Source organism: Varanus komodoensis, unplaced genomic scaffold, assembly GCF_004798865.1.
Source record: "Varanus komodoensis strain SLA01 unplaced genomic scaffold, ASM479886v1 scaffold38, whole genome shotgun sequence".
NCBI classification, from domain to species: Eukaryota; Metazoa; Chordata; class Lepidosauria; order Squamata; family Varanidae; genus Varanus; species Varanus komodoensis.
Genome location: NW_025335909.1, coordinates 8,170,568 through 8,189,604, shown reverse-complemented (window position 1 = coordinate 8,189,604; position 19,037 = coordinate 8,170,568). Strand labels below are relative to the sequence as shown.

The window sequence follows — 19,037 nt, the reverse complement described above, 5'->3', positions numbered from 1 at the left end:
CGCTCGCAGGCGCGCACGGAGCAGATCCTCCCACGGACGCGTCCACGTATGCGGATCACAAGGGGACAGGGAAGACCGGCGAAATCAGGCGAACGACGCGCACAGCCTAACAAGGGAGAGACGCGACTCCATGAGTCAGAGGGCTCCCCCGTTTCTCCATAGATGTCGACCGAAAGAGCCTTCTTCGGCGATCGGGGTCCTTTACCATTTTGCGTCGCGCCCTGATGGCATCGCTGCTCTTTGGAATGGGGTTACCTGAGGGGAGGTGGGAGGGACTGGGGTCCAGAAGGGGGCGGAGCTGTCGGGCATGACTCCTCCTCCCTGCTCGGCCACGCCCCTTGGCCGCTCGCGCTGCCTGTCAGTCTTCTCCGAGCCAAAAGGCGTCGATTGGCCGCGCGCGAGACAGGTCTCGCGATATTTGGAGGGGACGAGGCTCCGAAGGCGGAGGCGTCCGGCGGCCATTTTGGAAACGTGTCTTTATCCAAGTGCCTCAAACTACGTATCTAAAGCAGTGAGCCCACCTCAGTTAGACTGAAAAACTACTCCAGTCGGAAGGCAGAGTGAAAATTCTGCCACGGTTTCAACACGAGCAGAGTATCGAATATGCAGGCATTTCTGCGTATTAGCCCTCTGAGGCCTTCAGCCGAGGTGTTCCCTTCAAGAGAGGCTGAGCAAGGCAACGAGTGGGTCTTGTCAGTTGTGGCCCTATTACAGAATGGTTTTCCCGCTGAGGGCTGCCTGGCAGTCATGCTCGTTGTCCTTTTGGTGCCATTTGTCTACTGGTAAGCACACAGAGGCATATAATGAGACGTGGAAGCAGTTTTAACAGGTCTCGTTTTTACTGACTTGTTCGAAGGTGCAATCCTATGCTAGTTGACTAAGAAAACAGGCCTGCGGCTTCCAGTGCTTTCCACCCAGCACAGTCCGTTGCTGCTAATGACGCAACTAGATTGAAGCTGAAAAGATGTGCTCAGAGATGAAAGATCTGATACTCGTAACACATACAATTGGACCGTGAGTCAAAGCAAACGGGAAATTGAAGCAAGAAATGCGGCAGGTAAACTTCACAGTACTTGGTGTGAGTGAATTAAAGTGGACTAGAATGCAACACTTTAAGTCAAACACAAAGTGTTTTATTCTGGAAATGACAAACTCAGGAAAAATGGAGTGACTCTAATACTGAAGAAAGATGTAGTTTATGGCACAATAATGCAAAGCCCTACTGAATCATATAAAAATTCTCAGAAAACCTACCAGGGTAACCATCATTCAAGTCTATTTTCCAACAAAAGATGCTGAAGAAATCAAAAACTTTTATGTGAACATCTACAAGGAAATTGATAACACATCAAAACAAGATATGCTGATAATCTCAGGTGACCGATATGTAAAGGCAGGGGACAAAATTCCAAGTTGTGAGAGAATCTGGCCTAGGGGTCAGAAATGAAGCAGGAGGACTGCTAGAATTCTTGAATCCAACCATCTGTTTATTGCAAATACATACTTCAGGCGACCAGTTGGATGGCTGTCCAGATGGGGAGCGCCAGAACCAGCTTTATGTACTTCCAAGTATAGCAGAAAAATGTAACACCGTTAGCATCTTTTTGCTTTCCCTGCTGGCCCAAGGTGAGTTGTCGCAGTTGTTGCGTTTTTGGAATTTGTATTGTATCTTGCCACATACACGCTAAAAGTTTATAAACATGTCCAGCAACTTAAAACTGGAGTATCTAGTACTGATTAGTCACTGCTTAAAGAAGGATGGGCACTGAGTTAACAAAACTGGTGAGAAATGAAGCAAAACTATATTATGAAATTGACTTTATTTTGTATAAGATGTTTTAAAAGTCACAGAAGGTGTTGAGTTTACAGTATTTGATAGTCAAAAAATAATAATTTAGTACTTAAGACAATGCTGTTTCTGTAATGCTCCTGCACTACTCACTACAAATTATCATGATTGGTGTAGCACAGTAACAAGTTTTTGAGAGGGCTCAGTGGGGTGGCTGAGAATTTATTCAGAACTTCAAATATGTATGGCTAATATAGAGATATCTGGTACAGAAGGAGGGCTAAGTAAAGGTATACGGGCAAGGTTTTCTTCTTAAATGTGAGCAGCAGGTGCTTCTTTCGTTGTCAGACTTTGCTTCACGAAGGAGGTTCCTCTACTTAATTCTTGGTAAATTCTGCTATCAAGTTTTTGAAACCTTATATGGATGGTTTCTGATACACAACATGTGTTCCTTAAGAATTCTTCTGTGGAACTTTGACGGTTACCTTGGAAGAAGTAGTAGTATTAGATTTCAGTAGTTTTTGTTACATTCTTACCTATCTCAATTTGTCCTAAATTATTATTTTTAAGGAAATCAGGTTCATGCAGCCAGGCCTGACATCTAAAGTAGGCATGGTTGGTTTCCTGCCTGAGGGACCACACTCCAAGAGAGTCCACTAACAGGAGTTTCCTGAACATGCTCCTGCTTGCAGCCTGCTTGTTCACCTGCCTCTTACTCTGGCCCATACCTCAGTTAACCCTCTCATAACCAAGTTCACCATCTTCTATTGGAGTATACAAAACAGCTTTGTGTTTCAGCAAGCAGGGTCATGAATATGGACAAAATGTAGAACAAGAATGTACAATTAAATATGAGAAAGAATGCATGAGAAAGATTACAGATACTTACTGTTTTCACTTCCATGTATGGAGTCAGGCCATATTCTCCTCCCTCACGGCCTTGTCCAGATAATTTGTACCCACCAAATGGAGTCTGACTGCCAAAGATGTTGTAACAATTTATCCTTCAACAGACAAGAGACATTTGAGAACACTTTGGTGCTTTGCTGTTTTAGTTGCTAGGTTGTTTCTTGACCTCTGCCAAGTTTAAGAACCACATGCAATTGGATAACAGAATTTGGTTTGTTGAAGGGGTTTGGATAGAGAAAGCCTTGAGTTTATGCTGGGACCTGAACTGATCTAATTTTCCAACATTTCACTTAGAGAGAGGTCAATGGTTCAGGATAGCAGCCTTTCCTCCTGGAAAAGAAAATTACTGGGTATTGCTGGAAAGAGAGAAAGGGGAGGGCTATGGGAATAGTCAAGGAGAACAATCATGTTTACAACAATTCTCCCTCTGTCACTGGAATGTTCTTGCTAACCGTGAAGATTAGCAAATTAATTATTTAAAAGAGAGCACTGCCCCTCTTCAAGCGCACTCCTATGTATGCTTAGGCATAGGATTCCATAGCTGGCTGGGGAATGCTGGGAGCTGTAGGACCTTTTTCTGTCTAAACATGTGCAGGACTGTGCCCTTAAAAAGTTAAATTCTGAAGGGAATCTATGTGAGACCTTCTAAAGTCCCTTAACAAGGAACTGTTGTTGTACAGGGTCAATCCACTGATTCCTCTTGTTCACCATTGCCTGTACTGGGGCTGTTGAACCTCTTTCAGCCTGAGTGGAGGTCTGCATTCAAGTGGGCAGCACAGCCCACTTGATGGGGCAAAAATGCCACCATATCTTAGTTGTAAAGCTCTTGCTTCCAGCAAGATTATGCCTTTGGGGAGGGATTCCACCTCTCAGAACAGGGCAAAAAAAACTGAACAGAAGCTGAAAAACCACCAGAAACAGGCAGTAGTCGAGGGAAAGGGCCATCTTACGGTCCTGGGCTGGGATGTCAGGCAGACTGGTTCTGGCCTGAGGCTTTGCCTTCCAAGCCAACACTGAGGGGCTGCCAAGGGCTGGACCGGGGACATGTTGCATGCCAGGGATGGGCTCTTCCTCTGGGCTACGGCTCTTCAGCAGGGTTTTGGTGACTGCATTCCTGTTCCATGACTTACCAGACAGTTCCTGCACGCAGGCCCTGGGAAATGTAGTTGGCTTTGTCAATGTCTTTGGTGAAGACTGCTGCTGCCAGCCCATATTTAGTCTCATTTGCTCTTTGGATGACCTCCTCAATGGTTTTGAATTTCAGGATCTGCATGACTGGCCCAAATATCTGTGGAGAGACACAGTGCAGATAGCTGTACTGTTACGTGTTTTTTGCTGTCTCAAATTATTTGCAATGTTGGCATGGTAAACAGTTTTCTACTGTGTTCTACCATGTTGTGAACCACCCAGAAAGCTTTGGCTATTGAAGAGTACAGAAGGGAAATACAACACATTAATAAGAAACAGACATTTTCCATTTTTAATATTGGCTGCTTTCTCTGCAGTACTAGCGTCCAAAGTCACAGTAAGTATGTATATCTAGGTATGACTATAGGTATACAGAGAAAAGGAATACTATGCCCAGTTTTCAGCATGAGCAGTTCTGTAGTTGACAGTTGTGTAGCCAAAAACAGGAAGGAGACTGGGGGACACATGGAGGCATCAAGCAAACCATGGAGAGTTGGAGACGGGCACGTGTTGCTCCTGACCTCCTCTTTGGCGATGCTCATGTTATCTTGCACTTCTCCAAAGATGGTCGGTTGGATAAAGTAGCCCTTATCTGCAGCAGGGTTGCCGCCACAGAGCAGTTTGGCTCCTTCCTTTTTCCCAGAACTGATGTATCCAAGAATCTTCTTGTATTGCGTTTCATCTACCTACAAGACCAACCAAATGGCAGCAGATTCATTTCAATTCTTCCCAAAAGAAAGAAAAAGGCACTCCCAGTACAATGCCTGCATGAACAGTGATTCCCCATATAGGATTAACAGAGATTCAGACATTTACTTTATGCTGACATTGACAGAAATTTTCAGCTCAAAATTACTTTTAAGTCAGCTGCCTTTTGGGATTTGGAACTACAGGCCTACCTACTTTAAAATCGTTGTTATAAACATATATAGTCTTATATTTTTAAAATAATATTAATTTAAAAAATAAATATATTAAAATTTTATGCATTTTAAATTTTTACATTAGTAAAGTGTATAAACTGGTTATGCTATTGGTAGCCATTTTGCCTTTTAACTGTTCTATTAAATAATTTAAAAAGCAAAATGATATCAACTTGCCATCACTTTTACACTAAGTACAGTCTCTGTCTCAGGGGCATCTGAAACTTTTGAATGCATTGCAGAGGCACCATTCTTTGCGCCTAGGTGCTGAAGGAAGGTTAAGCTTATTAACAGATCTTAAATATTTATGAAACAAAGCTATTTTGCAGTGACATTCAGAGACAAAGCAGAATTTCTTCTAGACTTCAATAAAGCTCCCAGCTTGACTTCTTTTTGTTCTCACCTGAGGTCCCTGTTCTGTTTCGGAGTCAAATGGGTTTCCAACCACCCTGGATTTGGCTTTCTCCACACTCCTCTCCACAAACTCATGATATATGTCTTCTTGGACAAATGTTCGAGATCCGGCACAGCAGCACTGTCCTTGATTAAAGAACAGTGCAGAATGTGCTTGCTCGACAGCCCAGTCCACTGGAATAGAGAAGAAAGCCCTCTATGTCAGACAACTGGAAACACAAACGGCAGGAGGAACAACCAGTACAGTTTCAGCTTCTGCTCCCTGCGGACATGATTTATAGTGGCCGTGACCTTTAGGACCTGGCTGCATCTGTGGAACCTAAGCGGCTTGAGTGGAAGGCACAAAGCTCCGTGGTAGATCAGCTGCTGTGTATGCGGAAGGTCCCAGGTTCAGTTCTTGCAGCATGTCCTGGGCGGGCTAGCACAGAATGCTTTGCGAAACCCCGGAGAGCCATGGGTGCTGCCGGTCAGGGTCAACAATAATAGCTAGGCAGGCAAAGGGTCTAGCTGTGTGAGACAGCTTTCGATGCTCCTATGATTTGAAGGGCCTCCCTCTATGGTTCAGAATCAAGAGTTGGAAAAGACACCGAGAGTTCATCATTTCATCCATTCTCCTGCTTCAGGTGGGCGTCTGGTCCCTGACCACCCTCAAGGAAGAAAGGGCAAAAAGGGAAAGAAGGGGCATCCTTTTCTCAGCTACTGTCAAGGAGGGTTCTTTCATTCCAGTTCCATCGCAGGCATTCGTTTACTCAGCACTAACTAAGAATTTGCGAACAACGAAGAGAACCGTGCTCACCAAATATAGCTGTTGTGAATGGGTGTGTCTTTCACATACTTAATCTCTAATTGAACTGCCAGAGACTTTTTGGATTCTATTGCCATTCAACCACGCCGCTTAGAATTTTGTCCATCACCGTGTATCTGTGCATGCGCATGTACTCGCACATGCACACAGCATGCATCTAGTCCCCAGAAGCGGCACTGCTGCAAAAGTGTGAGCTTAGGAGCTGCTGCAAGATCGACCTTTATGAAGTTTTCCTGGTTGTTTAATACATGTCTAGCTCCTGCCATTTATCACCATTGTAGCTATGAAGGATGAATCAGAGATGGCGCCACCAGCTTCATGCCTGGTGCCAGCCAGTCCCGGGGGCAAACCCACTGTAGTTCCCACCAGTATCAAGAAGGGAGAGCCTTACTCTCAGCATCAGACATGATGATGTTTGGGCTCTTTCCACCAAGCTCAAGTGTCACTCTTTTCAGGTTACTCTCTGCCGCAGCCTTCTGGATCAGATGCCCAACCTATAAAGTCAAGAGACAAGCACGTTTATTGGGTAGAAAAACAAGCCATCCTTAAGGGAATTCTGTTAAGCAGCAGGGCTGACTCCCAATTCCCCCGCCCCCAAATGGCAATCCTTAGTGGTAATGGTGACAGGAGCATTCTGGGAGGTAATAAGTGGCTGGATCTAGCTACCATAACCAATTTCCACAATGCCCCTCAGTGATGCTACATTTGAGGCCCTGTGGGAGATGTAAGCCACAGACATTGTCTTGGCTTTTGGCAGCAAGAAAGGGAAGCTCCTAGGAGGTGGGAACCTTTTCAAGGCCTTCCACAAGATCCCCTCACACACTCTTTGGAGTAACCATAATTTCAAAAGGGAAAGAACCCAGCACAGCTCACATTAACAGGCCAGCCTGATGACTGCAACCAAGCCTCATTAATTTCTTTAAAGCTTAAGCGTGCCTATTTAGGATTGTGGCCTAAATGAGCATTGCTATTTTGGTTGCAAGAGTTCAAGAAGAAGCATGGCAGTTGTGCTAAAAACTGGCTTAGAATGGCAAGGACATTAGATTGCTACAGCTTAGCTGAGTTGCATAACCTATCAGACAGCTCTCCTTCCGCATGTCTGCACATTTACACACAGGTAAGCCAAGTCATTTAGAATAAAGTTCACAGTTTTGCAGAAGGCTTATCCTAATTCACTCCCCATAGCAACTGAAGTTTCAACTTCCTTATGCTTTCGATTCTTACATAAATTAGACTTCTTTAAAAAACAAAGTTCAGTTTTGGTTAGTGGTCTCTCCTTGATGCTTATCTCAAAGAAATGCATGCTTATCTGAATGTCAGTTGTGACCTTTGTTAGAAGCTCTTTTTCATATGTGTTCCACCTTCTAAGCTCAAGCTAGTAAAGACTGGTGGAGAGGAGGCCTTCTTTGTGGTGGCACCCAAACTGTAGAACCATCTGCTCATTATTGATCATAAACATTTTATTAACTACTCTTCAATCCAAAGACTTGATTTAGGGTGACAATTTAGAAAAAAAAGGTAGGCCAATACAGATTAAGTTTGGTTTGAAGCTGACAACACCAGAGTCCCAGTTAAAAAAGGGATGAAACCCCACAAAATCCACTGAAAATAAGACACTTAGTAGCCCTAACCAAAGTGCAATATACAATCAGTTGTAAAGCTAACTCAGAGGTAGAATAAACAAGAAAGGAATGACAGAGTATTTGGTATTCTGACAAACATTAGCACTCGTCTAACCCAGTCTAAGCAGCTATTTCTCAGTTCCCCTCTCAGACCATTTCTCACTGGGAAAGGAGACTTCAGAAAACATAAGTCTCCCTGTTTTGTTGTAATTGGTAGAGACTTTGTAGGGAAATAATCTTGTTAACTACCCAGCTTTAGAGGGCACAGCATTTGCTGGGAATAACTACAAGGCCAGCCGGTACTCAAAAGATATACTGGACTTAAATATCAGACTCTAAATAAGAAACTAAGCCTAAGCATGTGTTGATTGCATTTCTGCACGTTGCTCCCTATCCTTCCTGCTGCACTCTCCTTGCTCCTCCAGGGTTAGGACTGGGGATTTTCTGGGGTTACGTTGCTCTGTAAAGTGCTTTTCTCTGATATGTTTCTGGTCATGTGTTAAGATGGTCAGCTGAAGGCCTGCTTCAGAGATTGAGTGGGTGGCTATCAGGGCCTTTTCAGTCATGGCCCCTTGATGTCCCAAACACATTTGCTTAGCAACCATTTTACTTTCCTCTAGGAAGTGGGTAAGTGCTGTTATGTTCGCTTAACCTTTTAAACAAAATGAAAACTCTGCTGGTTATTACACAATTGCTGTCTTGCCAAATCTCGTTTGCTGCAGTTTAATTTTATTGATTTATCCTTTCAACCTGTCATAAGCTGTCCTAGAGAGCATCTGATCAACATGCAAAATATAAATATTTTATAGTGTCCTGTAAATGAAGCTTGCTATAGGATGTTTATTCATAGTCTTGTGTTTTTACCTCATAAGTCTAAATAGGGCTGCAAAAGATAACTAATGAAGTCCCCATTTATCACTGGACATTACTTAATTGTTTAAAAGATGAGAAATTTTAGGGTGCTTCCAGATGACATTTTTATTCTGCAGTCTCTCCACCTCAGAAATTTGACAGGGAGTCCATGTGTCGCTATCCCGTGTTTTTCCACCACAGCCTGTACCTTTTTTCCTCCTTGCCACAACAGGAAGAGGGAAATGTTCTCATCAGTGGCACCTAGTGCTCTGTGCCTGAAAGTACCCTTAGCTCAGGTCATCCTTCCCCAAGTTCTCGTGCTGGCTGGGGATCACGGGATTTGCAGACCGATCCATGCAGAGAATACCAGTTGGGAAAGGCTGCGCTGGGCTAACAGACACGACGGAGGGAAGGGCCGTTTACGAGGAGACAGGACAAACTGTCTCCAGATGCTCAGCACATTTCCTGAAGACACTGGAAGAAAGAGGAGATCAAGACCACTCAGCCCCTCACCTCTGTGGAACCAGTGAATGCGACCTTATCCACATCCATGTGGGAAGCAATGGCCGCCCCTGCTGTGTTTCCGAAGCCAGGAATGATGTTCACCACGCCAGGGGGGAACCCAGCCTGAAAGTTTAAGCAGAAGCAAGAATCGCATCACAGCCCTGGATAGTCATGTTCTCAGGCAGGCCAGCTCCACAGAAAAGGTTGGGCAGCAAGAACAATTTCGGTTTTGACTGAAAACTGCTGCCCCAAGCCAATAACATGATGATGGAAGAAAGTGGCTGATGTCCCTCTCCAAGGCTCTCTGTCTCGATGGATGTGGGAGACTCAGCAGGGAGGGAGGGGGGAGGAAAAGCGCCCTTCCCCCACCCAACCAGTGATGTGCTTGGGATCTTAAAGGACACCAAGGGGTACCTGCAGTGCTGTCATAAAAGGGGGTGTCTGAAACCCACCCAAGCTAGAGATCTGTAGATGTGCCAGACTCTCATCACGCTGGCCAGGGGTGATGGGAGCTGTAATCCATCACACCTGGAGGACACTAGGTCGTGATCTCGGCTGTGCCTTCCTGCACAGGGACTGTGTCACTTCATCAGGGTGTGCAGGAGGTTCATAGAGCTACAGACGTCCCATGTTTTTTGAGTCTGCACCTGGAGGCAAGGCCATGACCAGGTCAAGAATGTGCTCAGAGCGTAGCTGTGCCCTGGAGCAGAGGCGGAGGGCGCAGGAACCGGCAGGTGCCCTGCACACTCACCTCTTTGATCAGGCTGGCCACGTACAGTCCGGTCAGCGGGGTCTGCTCAGCCAGCTTCATCACCACCACGTTCCCGGTCGCCAGCGCTGGCCCGAGCTTCCACGCCTGCATCAGCAACGGGAAATTCCACTGCAGGAGAAGAGAGGAGGTTAGGCAGCTGCAGCAGAAGCCTTCAACTTTTATTTAGCCCACGGTGAGATTTTTGGGTACTTAGGACATCCTAAGCAGCACACTGTTCAATGGGGTGCAATTTAGGGTATGGTGCTGGGGCCCCCTTCTCTCCTGCCCGCAACAAGGAGATAGGCGGTTGCAGGATTGGGCCTACTCAGCCACAGACAAGGAAGAGCATGCACTCCACTGGTTCACCTGACGGGACATCCCATGAGTCAAACAACCCGCAGCCTGTTACGGGTGGCCAGAGCTGCCAAAACCACAGCCGGGATGAAGAGTGTTGCATCCAACACAACTGGAAAGCACCCAGGTGGGGAAGGTGGCCGTACAAACACATGCCGGTGCTGCCTCCGTTGCTGAGGCACCGTCCACTGCAAGGACACGGGGTGGCAAGCGGTGCTGCTGTGGCTGATCGCAAGGGCAGATCCCTTGCTCGCGGCAACGCCACTGGTGTCTCCCGGGCCCTTGACCACTGCAAGCGTGACAATGCGGGATTGGGAGTCGGCCGCAGCGCAGCTCGACCTACCGGAATGATCTGTCCACAGACCCCGACGGGCTCATGTCTCGTGTAGCTGAAGAAGTCTCCATCAAGGGGAATGGTTTTCCCATGGAATTTGTCTGCCCAACCCGCATAGTACCTGACACGGAACAATTTAACCAGTACATTAATTTGGCGGCGGGGGAACAGTTTCCGCAGCGATATTTACAGGCCAATGCAAGGACGGCTAATGAATTTTCTTTGACAAGAAAGTACTGCAGTGGTATTTCGCAGTCTTCGGGTGTGTTGGACTACAACTTGCAAAATGGCTGGGGATGCTGGGAGCTGTTGTGCAACTGGGCACGAGGCTAGAGGAGGCTACAATATCGCATTAGCATCTCTGGCAGGAAATCGAGCTATTTCCTATGCGGGGTCAGCCACCCCTGAAGGAATTCTGGTTCAGTTCCCATTCCAGCCAATAACGTTTCACTAATCTTTGCAGCACACATAACCGGATGGTTCAGTTCTGTTTGATATGAGATCACTGAAATATAAGACGTATAATATGTATAATTCCCTTTTGCACAGTGCGGCAGAGAAAGTTCATTGTTCTAAAATTTGCAACCAAAGCCCCATTCGAGGGTTTTTTCCAGGCAAGATCTAAAAACACATGCGGGAGGTGACACACAATGGATGCCCATTCCCCATCCCACCCCACCCCACCCCACACACGAGAGTCCCACATCTGCTGCAGTTCCTGACCTTGCCAGGTTGTGGGGCCTGACCGGGGCAGGGTTCTGGTAGCATTCTAGTAGCATGGAGATGCAATTCTGTACAAGCGGGGACTCTGATTACTTGGTTGCCCAACTGTTTGGAGGGCTCTTTGCACACGTAGGCAAATGCAAACAGCCCCCTTCAGAATTCCTTCCTCAACATGGGAAAAAGGTTCAGCGAAAAGCGGACATCATATCCACTTATGGCAGCACTCGGAGTCACCTCTTGGCTAGCTAACAGCCAAATAATTCCTCGTGCACAGTCCCAGCTGGTTTCCATGGGACAGACGCCAGAGGAGCTCCCCAAATTCCCAGCAGCTGTGATGTCCTCTCTCCTGACTGGGAAGAGGGTTACGTGACCATGAAGCCTTACCGGAGGTGCTTAACAGCCATGTCTAAATCCACCAGATAGGCAACTGAATAGGGCTTGCCATTGTCGAGCGTCTCCAGAGCCTGCAAGCAAATGGAAGCTGGTCAACTATGATTCTTACCTTGCTCTTCCATTTGGGGCAAAACAGATATTACTTTAAACTTTTGTCCAGCAGCTACATGTTTCATTCACTTTTACTCTAGAATAGCTGGTGCACAGTGTGGGACACTAGTATGGGGGGGGGGGCGCTTTTAATATCTAGATTGCAGTCCCTGTACCTAATCTAGAATAAACATGAGTCAACAGTGCAGTTGCAAGAAATGTTTGAAGTAATGGTCCCAAGTAGATGAGCCAAGTTTCCCAGCAAGGCAAGAAAGGAGGCGCCCCCCGCCCCTGCCAGTGCCCTGAGCGTACCGCCAAATAGGCTCTGTCTCTTTCCAGCAAGTCAGCGAGGCGGTTCAGCAGCTTGCCCCGGTGGGAGGCGTCCATCCGCCTCCAGGGAGAGCCAAACTTGAATGCATCCCTCGCAGCCTTCACAGCCTTGTCTACGTCAGCCTGCAAAGGAACCCAGGCAGGGCATAATCAGCGACCATCCTTGCCATCTGGCTAGCAACTGGTAAATACAGCAGCAGGGCGAGAACAACCAAGTACAGGCATGAGAATCTACAAAGCTGCTGCCAGTCAGAACTGGAAGCACCGGGCCCAATGGACTAATAGCCTGCCTTGGTGTAAACAACGTTCAAATGTCCTTTGGTCAGGCTCCCAGGCATAAGATGGAGAAGAGGAGGAGAATTATGCAAGTTGCCTTGAGTTCTGTGAAGGGAAAAAAGCGGGATATAAGTATAATTAATAATTAAATGCAAGCTCAGGGGAGACCGCTGGGGAAAGGGTTTTGCAGTTCTTCCAGAAACACCCCGCTCCAGAAGAGACAGTCCCAGTGCAAGGCTGCCTCACCTGATGTCTCAAGGAACCCCTCCAACCCTCTCCCGGCCCTGCTATGGCTTCAGAGTCTTCCTCATCCCAAAGCTCACCAGTGATGGGCCAGGTGGGGCTCTCAGAGGGGTTGCCAGAGAGCCTCTTGCCCAGCTGGCTCAGGAGGAAGGGCCTTGAGAGCAAGGTCTAGCTCCAGCCACCGAAGGAGCAACACCAGACACCGTGAATCGTGGCCAGCTGGCAGGCGTGGCCCCCGCCTTTTGACAGCTCTCTCTGAGCCATCCGGACAGGTTTGAGCATCTGCAGTGTGCATTTGGCTGTCTCCTCGGTTTGGGAATGGTGGGATTTCGTAGCATTCAGTGCTCCTTGAACTACGCTGAAGAGTGCTAGGTTGAGAAAGTTTTGCTCAAACCACCGAGGCACGTCAACAGAGAATACAAGCAGACAACCAGCCCTTTTTCAAACACAAGGAACAAGAGTACAAATTGGCCCTACTGGATTCCACGTTAATACACGAACCCAGTTAACCGAGTTTCACATTTGCAGTGCAGGTCACAGACAAATGGCCCCTTGCCACTGTGGGCATTTTTACGACAACCATTTCACTACCCATGCGCCTTTTGCTTTGCGTGCACGAACAGGGAAAGAATGCCAGCACTTCAAAACACGTCTGTCGCACACCAAAGCGCTCACTTCCTGCCACTCCTGTTTTCCCTGGCTGCCCAGGAACATTTTCTGGCCTGACAGTGTGCTTTCCCTCAGCCTTCTCTGGGGGCAGCAGCTCATCCTCGGATCCTTTGTGATTTTTGCTGAATCACTTCTGTTTGCTGCTTTAGCTGCTGCTCCCTCCTCGTGGGGAAAGTTCAGCGTGTAGATACGGGCCATTGCCATATAAAGGCTTTGATAAAACTGGGAAACGTTTACTTTGATCAGGGCTGCCTGCCAGCCGGAGTGGCCTGGCAAATGTTTTCTTTGCAGCCGCAGTGGCTGGAGTGTTGCCAGCAAGTTATTTTTGGTGGGACGAGGGTCAGGGAAGCGGGGAAGAAGACCTGCGCGGTCTGACTAGCTGTTCAGTTATAGATGCAATCCCTTCCCAAAAGCCTGTGACAGCGCTTAGATTATATCCATAGGTACAGCACTTACGGTATGGGGCTTGCCAACACATAGACTCTAAATCCTGTCATAGGCTAATCATCCCTTTCTTAGGGTCACCTGAAAAGGTCAGAAAGTTGCAAGCAAGTTTTTGTGTTCTTTCACAATCTTCTATTGCTGGATCCAAAAAAAAAAAAATCAAAGTGGGGCAAGAGTGTGAAGGGCATGATATCGAAGCCCACAACCAGGCAGCTTTGTGCAGATAGTTTGTTGCAATTCTGCTTTCTTAAAAGTTCGACAGAGCGATTTACAATTTCTGTGCATATTGATAGAAAGTTTATACAAATGTGCCGGTTTCATCTTTGGGAAACTTTAAGTTTGGAATATTGTTTCCTGATTAGATCTCTCTTTTTACACATATGCAATTGATTTCAATCATCAAAGATATGGCTAGGAAACTTGAATAATATACATGCATATATATACAGTAACTTGAAATTCTTGTCTCCCAGGGTTGTGTCCTTCTGGATCCAGCATTTGCCCCCAACTGCTGTGCTTTCTGGTTCCTTTTCCTGCTGTGTGTGTGCACGTGTGTTTGCACACACATACATGTGCACATACCCAAATTAGATAATGATTCTAGGTATTTAGGCAACACTCTTTCCTGTGGTTTAAGATGATTCACATATGGGACAAAACCAGACAGGTCTTGCAGCACAGCAATGACTAATGCTGTAAATCGTCCTAAACCTGTTCGCCTTTGCCAGTGCCGGTCCAGGGACAGCCCTCCCAGAACAGGCGGTTGGGTTTGCATGCTGCCAAAAGACACGATCGCTGTCAGCCTTGTAACGAAGCTGCTGCTGTTACCACAGCTGTGTCGGAGATGCAAAGCTGAGGCTGGAGAGAGAACCGGCTTGCCCACAGCCCTGGTGGGGACGGCCGTGGTGCAGTGGGGCGCCAGCTCCCTGGCCATGCTGGAGCGCGCTTGTTGCTCTGCAGCAGAGCACTTCCTGTGCATGCAGAAGGCCCAGGTGCGAGCGCCAGCACCCCTCTGCAGCTGGCGAGGACCCCCACCTGAAGCCTGGGGAAAGCCAGACCGGCCAGTGGCCTGATTTAGTCAAAGGTAGCTCTTGATGTCCCACTACGCCACCCTTCCTCAGAGTGGCTCCGGCCAGATGTGTTGGACCGCAGTTCCCGTTGGCCATGCTTAGTGACAGCTCACACCGGCTGGAAAAGTCCGCACTAGGGCGCTCTAGCCCCTTGAAACCTTCTGATAGCTTTGTCTGCCTTTTGCCCAAAGTCCTCCAACCCCATGTGGTACCTTGTCTCCCTCAGCAACATGACAGATGACCTCCCCTGTGGATGGATTGACAGTCGGGAATGTTTTCTTGCTGACCGCATCGTGCCATTCATTGTTGATGAAAATCTGCAATTCAGAAGGCACCTTATTAGTACGTGGGACCCCTTGGATTGGGCGTTTCAGAGAAGAGAGAGATGGTGAGTAGTTCGTTTACATTCGGGGGTATCAAATACTGAGTGGATCAAGCAGGGGAGGCCTGGGACCGTCATGGATGTCCCAAAACCATCTGGCCAGAGGAGACAGGGCAGGAGGCTGTAAGGTCGTCCCGTGGCCCCCGAGTGACGCGCCAAAGCTGGAGTCCCAGCCCCTGCTTTGCATGCTGAACGACCCCAGTTTATGGTTCTGCAGGAGGCCTTCAGAGAAGGTACCTGTGTGCTTGATGTTCAGAAATGCACACCATATTGGCCAAGGCCTAGGTGGGGAGGGAACAGATGCAGCAGGACTGTTGTACCTTGAATGAAACAAACCAACCGATGTTGCTTTAGTTTAAGGGAAATGCTCTTATATATGCCAATTTTGGGCAGTGTGTATGCTTGACATTTTTGTCCCAAGTATTTAAAAACAGAATATGAGAACCATTTTAAAAAGTAACTTTAAAGGCACAATTCTGTAAGTTTATTCAGGAAACAGGCCTGCGACCCCAGCATGCCCCAGCGAGGATCCACACTTCCTGGTGCTCTGGGAAAAGGACCGTTGCAGCCCTGGGGCCGTAGCCTGCCTTCTTGCTTCTGGAGTCCAGCTTCCCTTGCAGTTATAATGGGACTTGGGCCCAGATCCTGTGTTTTTTCCTTTCAAGAGCAGCCAAGATAGGGTACTTTGATAGCAAGCCCATATGAATGCGCCATTAAGTGTTTAGGGTTTTTCTCCCCTGAAAGCAGTTATGCTGCTGTGCAGCTACCGCCAATCAACCAATACTGAATGTACTACTGCAGTCCAAGAGGGCAAGATGTTGGCAGAGTGTTTTGCTACAAAGACTTCTTTTAAGCAAACCCTAAAGAGGGGAATTCACATGAGGAATGGCATCCCCGCCCCCCCCAGCTCCTAGCTGCAGGGCAGTTCAAAGCTGAACTGGGCCATTAGTGCAGAGATAAGAGAAGTCAGGCAAGCATTGCACAATCCTCAGCTTGGTGAACTAAGCCTACAGTTGCAGGAGATCTGAAAAGGAGAAAGGGGCGGGTCATTAGCCAATACAAAAGGGGGAGGCTTTTGACTGAGACTTAGGCCAGTTTCTGCATGATGTGGAGGACACAGAAACACAAATAGCCTTTTGTAAAGCCAGCGATATCAACACCACTGAGGAAGATCAACACGGGAAGGGCAAGCTCTAGCAGGGATCACCCACAGGCATTAGCTAAGCAAGCTCAGTCTCCTGAGCAGGCTGGGGACTTGCAAGGAAGTCCATGAAAATACCCGGGTTGTGCGGCTCCAGAAGCAACTGCTCTGCACCCAGCAAGACAGAACAGACGGGGATCTGTATTGGGGGGGGGGGGGGGTCTCCAGAGTGGCTTCCCTGTGAGAAAAGCCCAACACCGGCCAGGCTGGCGGGCACTCGCCCCTCCCATGTGGCCCCATTCCTTATCACCCTGAAGCAGAAGGACCGGTTTGCTCTACCTACAGGTTTAGATCACCCCAGCTTGGCCAGGGCTCATGGCGCGCCTCTTCCCACGTGTGGCCCACCAGCAATTCCTGAGGCAGCATAAAGTCGCCATATAGGATAGCCTGGATTCCATTTCTTAGTCTTCCTGTACTAGAGATGTAGGGCAGGTAATCTAACAGATAAGGATGCTCACGTTTAAAAAGAAAATTACAAAACGTTCTTAATTAAAAGAAGACTTCGCCCTTGACATCCTGTTGGCACCTGAATCCAGGACATAAAAAGAGGGATTGAATTATTTGTGGATAATGGAGACTTTCTGGCAGGTTAGGGTTGCATTAGGTGTGTGGCAATGAATTCACCCCAGACCGGGGGAGGTGGAAACCATGCGCTCTCCAGGTCTCATGGCCCCATCAGCGCTGGGCTGTATGGCTGACGACCAGGGATGATGGAAGGAGCAGTCCAGCCAAATCTCGTGTACAGAAAAGTTCGGGACAGAGTTATCCCTGCAATAAGCACCTGAAAGGTGTGGCCGGAGAAACCTGCCTGAGGCAGTACCTAGCCGCCTGGTTTGGGAGGGGGTCCCAACATGCCCGTTGTTCTTGTCAGAGGAGAAGGAAGGCGCCTACAAATTGGGGGCTGCGTGCTCAGGACGATGATGCCGCAGGGAGAGGCGACAGGGCAAGAATCAGAGCGCGGCCGCGCTGGGAGACATCGGCTGCTTTGCGAGACGTCTTTAAAAGGGGAAGGGGCGAGCAGAGCACCTGGTCGGAGAAGACGCGCTGCACACGGAATGTTGCCGAGGAAAACTGGGCGTGTGAGTGTAGTGCAGGCTCGCGGAGAGGCCCGGGCAGCCCCTCGCACTTTCCGGCCCAGACCCGCCGCTCGAAATCGCCTGCATTTCTGCGGCCCGGCGATTCCCTCTCGCTTCCCCCCCGCCGGAGCGCACGGCAGCACCGAGGACTGAAGTTTCTCGATCGGTGAAGGTGGCGGGGAAGGGAACATTTCGGCCTAGCTTGAATTACAGGAAGGGGCAGGGAAGACGCCGGGGGGGGGGCGGCGCCCATTACCCAGACTGGAGGGAAGGCCCAGGGCCTGAAAGCGGGAGGGGGGCGGACTGCTGGATGTCATCGCTGCCCCCAGTATCCCGCCGTGTCTCGAGTGCTGCTGGGGAGCCCGCCGCCCACTTGCCGAGGCGTCGCTCTTCCAGGGCTGTCTGACGCGGACGGGGAAGGGGACGGGACGCGCTCTGCATCTGCTCGGGGGCACGCCCACCCGTTTCCGGAGTCCCCCAGGGGCTCCCCGCTTTCTGGGTCCGGGGTGGGGTGTCGCTCGCGGACGCGCAGCGGCCCAAGGAATGGGAAGAGCGCGCGCTCTGTGCATGCTCGAGGGTGGCCCCTCCCGCGCTTTCGAGAGCTCCCGTACCTTGTTGAAGGAGATCTCCGGCTGCCTGTTGGGAGCGGGCACGGCGGCGGCCGCGGCGGAGAGTGGCCGGCAGGCGAGGGCCGGGCGGCGGATCGCGCAGGGGCCGCGCAGCGCCGCTCGCAGCATCGCGCCTGCTCGCGACGGGGCGCCCCGGGGTGTCTCTCGCCGCCTGGCTGGCGTCGTCTGCCCGAGGGGGAGGGCCCTGGCTCGGCCCCTTCTTAGCGGGCAGCCAGTAGCGGCGCCCCCGGGGCGGCTGCGGCGGAGAGCCCTCCCACCGAGCGTTCCGCAGCACCGGCGGCGGCCCTGCCGAGGGGGGCGCCAGGGCTTCGCGGTGCCTCGACCAGCTGGAGGTCCATGGGCGATGGGGCGGCAGCCGTGGGGCTCGCGCACGCGTGCAAGGCACCCCGCGGTCCGGATCGGCCGGACCCTGGGACGCGAGCCTGCCGAAAAGTTCCGTATGCTCGTTTATATGCGAATCTGGGGATAATTACTGGGGTTCCTTTGCATTTCCACAAAGACAGTGCCAGACAATCGGCATTTTTAAATGCAGATTGCTTCAAATAAAGCATCTTTTAAAAATGTGTATACGATCGCCCCAAATCGGTCCTCCCTTTTTAAGGCCCTCATTTACAATCTCTTGTCTGGTTTTGCTTCATGTAGAAAAAGCCTCCTTTGGTACCAGCAGAAGCCTACCCTTTTGCCCCCTGAGTTTAACCATCATGCAGAGGGGCAGGCACGGGGATCCTAGAGAGGAGAGCACGATCTCTGCTCAACTGGAAGTCACTTGTCATTTAGTGGGAAAGAAAGGGCATTCGTCAATTCCAGTTGGTCTGGAATCAGCTTTCAACTTGGTGTTTGATATCAGTGCGGCCATGCTGCAGAACGGTAACTTGGTTTGGTTGGTTGGTTACTGATTTCTGCAAAATGATTTAATCTGTACCCTAAAGTCAGCTTTGCTTGTTTGCAGTTATGTGTAACAAAGGCTTGATTAGAAGAACAGTTTCTTTGGGTATCTCTGGAAGTGAGTGCAGCCTCAACCCCCCCCACCCCCCGTCAGCAGGCAAAAATGATTTATTTTGTGGGA

The 19,037-nt window shown here is 49.1% G+C and overlaps 1 protein-coding gene and 1 long non-coding RNA gene across 3 annotated transcripts in view; one reads left to right on the top strand and one right to left on the bottom strand.

Moving 5' to 3' along the window:
* Positions 1–370: 370 nt before the first annotated feature.
* Positions 371–19,037, top strand: part of LOC123028759 — a 28,074-nt gene continuing 9,407 nt past the window's right edge. For both annotated transcript variants that reach the window (XR_006415754.1, XR_006415753.1), the window contains exons 1-2: positions 371–1,626; positions 14,910–15,071. This is a non-coding gene — a long non-coding RNA (uncharacterized LOC123028759). The remainder of the gene's footprint in view (positions 1,627–14,909; positions 15,072–19,037) is intronic.
* On the bottom strand, positions 1,802–18,100 carry ALDH2 (aldehyde dehydrogenase 2 family member). Its single transcript, XM_044440983.1, has 13 exons — positions 17,954–18,100; positions 14,896–15,000; positions 11,964–12,104; positions 11,553–11,632; positions 10,455–10,566; positions 9,758–9,886; positions 9,016–9,129; positions 6,420–6,522; positions 5,213–5,397; positions 4,408–4,572; positions 3,829–3,986; positions 2,679–2,793; positions 1,802–2,274 (listed from the first exon to the last, which is right to left on the bottom strand). Exons 1-13 carry the CDS (start codon positions 18,077–18,079, stop codon positions 2,242–2,244), a joined length of 1,566 nt encoding a protein of 521 aa, XP_044296918.1. The 5' UTR covers positions 18,080–18,100; the 3' UTR covers positions 1,802–2,241.